The sequence below is a fragment of the Panthera onca genome, chromosome D4 (genome assembly GCF_046562875.1).
Source record: "Panthera onca isolate mPanOnc1 chromosome D4, mPanOnc1 haplotype 2, whole genome shotgun sequence".
Classification (NCBI taxonomy): Eukaryota; Metazoa; Chordata; class Mammalia; order Carnivora; family Felidae; genus Panthera; species Panthera onca.
In genome coordinates this window covers 92,557,967-92,564,159 of record NC_138351.1, presented here as the reverse complement: position 1 = coordinate 92,564,159, position 6,193 = coordinate 92,557,967, and the positions used below count along the sequence as shown (strand labels likewise).

At 53.4% G+C, this 6,193-nt stretch overlaps 1 protein-coding gene across 4 annotated transcripts in view; it reads right to left on the bottom strand.

The window, feature by feature from the left end:
• Positions 1 to 2,166: 2,166 nt before the first annotated feature.
• VAV2 (vav guanine nucleotide exchange factor 2) overlaps positions 2,167 to 6,193 on the bottom strand; it is a 166,345-nt gene continuing 162,318 nt past the window's right edge. For all 4 annotated transcript variants that reach the window (XR_014135996.1, XM_081790974.1, XM_081790973.1 and 1 more), the window contains one exon: positions 2,167 to 2,991. Coding sequence is in view for 3 of the 4 variants with exons in the window: in XM_081790974.1 (XP_081647100.1) it covers positions 2,944 to 2,991 (48 nt within the window). In the remaining variant the exon portion in view is untranslated. The remainder of the gene's footprint in view (positions 2,992 to 6,193) is intronic.

Genomic DNA, 6,193 nt, shown 5'->3' with positions numbered 1-6,193 from the left:
CCCCAACACTCTCCAGGGAGGCCATGTGTCCCGCTCAAGTCCTGCAGTCAGTATTAGCCTCCGCTGCAGGCAGGAGTGGCCACGTGCCTCGGCTCTGGGTAAGGAGGGGAAAGGGAAGCACTGTGCCAACCTCTGCCTCTGCCTCTGCCCATGGCCTCGATGGCAGGAGCTCCAGCAGCCACCTTGGACCATGAGGCCACAGCGAGGATGGACGCACAATGCTGAGGAGGGGAGGGGCCTGGGTTTGGGGATGGGGCACCAAACCGTCCCCGGAACCTTGTCTGGACTACGTCTCCATGAGGGAGAAATGAATCTCTCCCTTACCGTTCTGATTTTCTGTCGAAGGCCATAGACCCACTCTCTGGAGAGATTATTTTTTATCTCCAACATATACCTACAAAAGAAACTGGCTGGCCTGAAGGACATACCCGAGAGGCGGCAGGGCTAGGGCTGAATCCCACCCAAATGGGAAGACTGTCTCCGATGGCCGCGGGAGGGTTCTGTGGGACACGGCGTGGGAAGCCCATGGCACGGGGCCAGCCGGGAGGAGGCGCCCGGGCAGTGGCCCTGGCATCATGATCTATTCCAGACCCACAGCCTCCTGCCTCCCCAAGGCCTCTATCTGACCCAGGCCACAGCATCCTGGGCTCACAGGGTCCGGGTGGGGCAGATTCTGCTGGACACTGACAGAAGAATCCAGCCACTCCCTCCTCCCTGGCATGAAAGGCCAGCCACTCCTGCAGAAAAGAACTTAGGTTTATTTGCAGTAAAAACCGTGGTCTGAAAAAACCTATTGGCAAGTGTACAGTTTGCGTCCCACTGGGGGGTCGTCACCAGCTGTGGGACCCCCAGACCCCTGACCCGCATGCACCGGGCTCCTAAGTGTTCACAGCTAATGTCAGGCCCCGGGTCCAAAGCCCCTCCGGAGCCCGTCCTGTCTCCTGCCGAAACCCCCCACCCCCGCTTCCCAGCCTGCCCCCGGCCTGCCTCCCCTCCGGGTTCATGCAGTGCAAACACGTTTCAAAACAAACGAAAAACAAAAACAAAACATTCACAAAAACCAGCGTTCTAAATTGTGTTTTCTCAGTATCCTGCGTTGTCGTGACGCCTCGTTTCACGATAACCTCAAATATACATCATTTTCTTGCTCTTATAAAATATCTTCCTTCTTATTCACAGATATATAACGGGAGCTTTGGAGGAAATAATTACAAACCGTTTTTTCCCTTAAAGAACAAACAGGCCAAACCGGAAACAGAACAATCGAAACAAGAGAAACAAAACCCTTTTGACAACAGTAAACACGAAAGGGGCCGGCTGGGTCCCCCCCACCCCCCCACCCCTCCCCAGGCTCGTGGCTGGGCCATCGGCAGAGTGTGCAAAGTGCTGGATGTGCCCTGATGATGGGGACTCGGGGCTGCTCTCTCCGAGGCCAACTCTCGGCTTCCCTCCCCTTGTCCCTCTGCCCCCCAACGCGATCCTGTTCACCCTCCCGCCTCAAGCCTCTGCGGACCACCTTCCCTCTTCCCCTGGCTGCTGACCGTCCCTGACCCCTCCCTGCCTCCTCCCCGGGGCCGGGACACTGCGCGTGTGAGCTGGGCCTGGAGGCCACACGGCTGACTTCAGAGGAACCCCAGGGTGCAGCGGGGCAACAGCAGCCACCGCAGCAGGGGCTGGCCTTCCCCACGCCTGGCCTTGCCCGGTCCCCGCGCCCTGCAGAGGGCAGGGCGGCTGGCCGAGGGGCAGGGGACACACAGCCCAGCTTTCACCAGCAGCTCTGGCACGGAGCTCGCGGGGAGGTGGCACCGCTAGGTCTCGTGCAACATCCAGGCCGAGGGAGGGAGCGGGTCTCGACGAGAGAGCCAGAGGTCAAAGGCCAGGGGGAGTCAGGAGGGGGAGGTGGGGGCAGGGGGGCCACCCCCAAGAGCACTTATTTCGAGCTGGCCACAGGCCCAGTTCGGGCCGGCAGGAGGAAGTCTCGCAAGGGCCGGTACCGGCGCCGGTGGGGAGGCTGGGAGGCCCCTCAGGAACCACCCCGCACGACACAGGAGACTCCGGGGTGGGGGGGACCGGGGCGGGGGCGGGGGGGCTCCTTCTGGAGAGGAGTGTGAACAGCAGGGACCGAGCGGGGGGAAAACTCTTGTTTTCTTCTCACCCACATATCCACCTGACAGCAGGACAGGACAGACGCATTCCTGGGGTGCAGGGCAGGAACGGTACCATTGGCTGGGGAGGAGGGCCGGCCCCTCCATCGTTCGCTCGGGCCCCCTCCTGAGAGAGGGCCCCCCTCCCCGGGCGGAGCCTGCACACCCCTCACGCGGAGGGCCACGAGGAGTCAAGGGGGCCCGCGCGGACCCCCTAGCGATGCTCTCTTCTCCCACACCTGAGCACAGCTGGGGCTGAGCACGGGCTGCGGCAAACGGCCTGGCTCCGGTCCCTTCTGACTCTCTGGGCCCGAGGCTGCCCCCCCGGGAGCGGCAGGAAGCAGGCAGGCTGAGGGTCCGGGGCTGAGCAGAAGGGGCCGGGGGAAGGCCCCCTCTGCCGTCCCGGTCGTCCCCGGGGGCACCTGCCGTTCAGACCTCGGCTCCCGAATGCCGTCTCGACAGGACAGGGGCCAGGTGAGCTCTGGCCTCAGCTGTCACCCAGAGCCTGGCTCAGGACGCCCCGGGCGCTCCCTCCCCTCGGCGCTCTGGCGGTGGCCGTCACGACAGGGCTGGCCCGGCTCTCCTCTATGTACAAGTAGCGTACCCAGGACAGGCCACCGAGGGCAGACTGAAGGTGGGCCGGTTTGCATGTAGGATTTTGAACACCCTCCCCATCCCCACGGGCTGCTGAAGACTGGAAGGTTGGCGGGCATGTCCCCTCTGAGTCACAGAGCTAGAGACAGACTTCAGAGCTGGACTCTTCGAAGAAAAGCCATGAGCCCCGTCCGTGCTGTTGTCGTCACTGGATGCCCTCCTCTTCTACATACGTTGAAGGAAACCAGCCGATCTGAAAAAGATGACGGGGTCACATGAGAGAGCGTGTGCGCACGGGTCTGCGTGTGTCTGCACAGGTATGTGCACGTGTCGGGGTGAGGGTCAGCAGAGGCTCCTGGAAATGGGGGATCCTTCAAAAGACTGGGAGTTCGAAGCCAGGCTTACCCCAAGCGGGGGGTCCTGGCAAAGACTGTGAGCCTGGGGGAGCTGCGGCCCCGGGGTAGGAATGACCCTCAAATGCGCCCGCCCCCGGCAGCTCAAGATGACATACTCTCCCTCTACCTGCCGGCCAGAAAAAAATTAAATCCTCCCTGGAGGAAAATAACATCATGCCAAGCCTCTGTTCTATACCCAGGCTCGTTATTCAATCAGGACCTGGTGACAGAAAGTAGGAGAAAATGCAGGTAACGGAAAGCAATCCGCAGGTATGAGAGTCACCAGGGAATGTAAGTGACTCGGACGTATACGTTTGAGAAAAATGATGACAGAGAATAAAACTTTACCAGTGAACTGAAATCAGAAATCAAAGAGAAATCAAAGAACTGGGAAAGAGGACTGAAATTAAGAATCCGGCCACATTAGAGTACAACCGATGAAAACCAGACTGTATTTATTTATTTTTTACATGTAACCCCCTGGGGAGTAAAGGACACATTCCCTGCAAAAGAGCCACACTAAGAAGTTGGCTGCTTCTTTACGGAAACGATGGAACCAGGGACAATGGAATGACATCACCGAAGTGCCAACGGAAGACACCTGGTAGCCTCAAATTTATCCCCTGGACAACACTATCCCAAAATGAACTCGACACAATTCCTCACAAAAAGGAAGCAGGTCTCGCTGGAGGTACGACTGATCCCTCGGGGGATGACCAGGAGAGGGGAAAACTGTCTCTTAGCATAGAACGTCCCTCGATAAGTGTTCAAGAAACACCGGCCAGAAAATCACTGTTTTTCAACCATGATAGAAAGAATTGACCAGACAAAATTCATCAGTAAGTGAGAGAACCAGTAGATGAAAGTTTGATGGGGAACAGGATGTTTACCTGATTTCAAAGTGTTACCCTGCAAGGTACTCATGAGTAACAGTAACTTCATGGTGGAGAAACTCAGCAGATAATCGCTTTCACCAAGTCATCAAAATTAACGTCACAACAGCAGGACACACTGACCTCATATACCTCTGGATGGGACAGTACGGTACTGAAAGGGATACAACACCCACGTTATGTTCCCACCAAAGATATACGACCTCAACCTCATCATGAAGAAAATATCAAACAAACCTAAATTGAGGGATAGCCTACAGAAACAACTGGCCTGTACTCCTCAAAAAGGTCAAAGTCATATAAGACTGAGAAAGGCTGAGGAATCGTTCCAGAAGAAAGAGAGTTAAGGGCCATGGCAAGTGAATGCAATTCCTTTGGGGAGACGAGACATGGGATAATCGGTGACATCTGAATATGGACTGTGGGTTAGAGACTCATATTCTATTAAAGGGGAATGTCCTTGATTGTAGGACACTGAAGTACTTAGGGCTTTAGTGGGGGAAAGGATAGGACTTCTATAATTGACTATCGAATGGTTAAGAGAAAAACAAGCAGAGAGCAAAGGAGAACGTAAGTGATAAATGCACAAAGGACTCTTAATTGGTAACTCTGGGCACAAAGAGCTACAGCAACTTTTCTTTAAGCTTGAAACTGTATCCAAACAAATTAGAGGGGCGCTTGGGTGGCTCAGTCGGTTATGTGTCTGACTTCAGCTCAGGTCATGATCTCACGGTTCATGAGTTCAAGCCCCACGTCGGTCTCTGCGCTGATAGCTCGGAGCCTGCTTGGGATTCTCTCTTTCTTTCTTTCTCCCTCTCCCTGTGTCTCTCACCCACCTAAAATAAACAAACTTAAAAAAAAATTGTAAACGTTTCCTAATAAGAACACTGAAAAACAGGAAGTAAAACAAAGAGGTTTCAGATTCCACAAAAACTGAGAATTTATTAGTAGCAGACTCACCCTAGAAAACATACTTAGAAGAAGGAATTTCAGGCAGCAGGAACATGCTTTTGGGTGGAAATACAACAAAGCAGGAAAGAATGGGGAGCCTGGGGCAAGGTAAACAGGTGGGAACTCTAAACGAAACTAACTGCTTAAAACAAAAATAATGTCTAATGGGACTGAAAAAATATGTAGAATTAAGATACACGACAACACCTGTACCAAATTTGGGAGGGGATGAGTACAGTCAGAAGCTGTAAGGTCCCTGCATTATCTGGGAAGCAGTAAAAGTACTAATTTAAAATAGTCTCTCAGAAGTCAGAGTGCACGCTGTAATCCCTAAGTAACCATTCAAGTAATAGGAAAAGAATGTGTAACTCACCAGCCAAGGAGGCAGGAAGTGGAATAGGAAAAAAAAAAAATACTGACAATTCAAAAGTAGGCAAAAAGAAGGAGAAGGAGGAGGAGGCAGAAGAAGAAAAAAAAAGAAGAAAAAGAAGAAGAAATGGATGTGACAAATAGAAAATAAACAGAAAGATGATGGATTTAAATCTTCGCTCAGTAATTACATTAAACGTAAATGGGCTAATGCTCTTATTAAAAGGCAGAGATGGTCGGATCAGACTGGCTTTAAAATGTGTATAACATAACATCTTATCTTATCTCTACCTTGAATTTAAGAATACAGAAAAGTTGAAAGTAAAGCATGAGAGAGTGAAGTCTGCCACGCAAAACATTAACTCCTCCCAAACAAGCTGGGCTGTTCAAAGAGCAGACAAAGTAGACTTGGAAGCAAGAACTGCCAGAGACAAAAAGAATCATTTCGTAATGGGGCCAAAGCAACAGGAATATCTAGTCACACTCTAAACCAGGAGTTCTGAATCACCTGGGAAACTGCTTTACTCATGATCTGGGTGAGGAGGACCTAAGTATACAGCCCCAGGAGCCTCCAATGTTGGCGCCCCTAGGGCCATTTTGAAAACCAGTGGTTCGGCCCTCCAGGCCAGCACCTAGGACTCGGTGTCCTCATGCTTCTGAAGGGCTGTCGGGTGGAAAATGGATCTGACCCGAGGCCTCCGAGGGGCAGACAACAGGCTAGGTGGAAGCAGACCAGCTCCACCACCTGACAATGGAATGATGAGCCATGGGAGCCAAGGCAGGCGAACCCTGCACAGCCCGGTGTGCCTGCCGAGGGCAGCTGCCCCACACGAGCTCCAGTACGCTG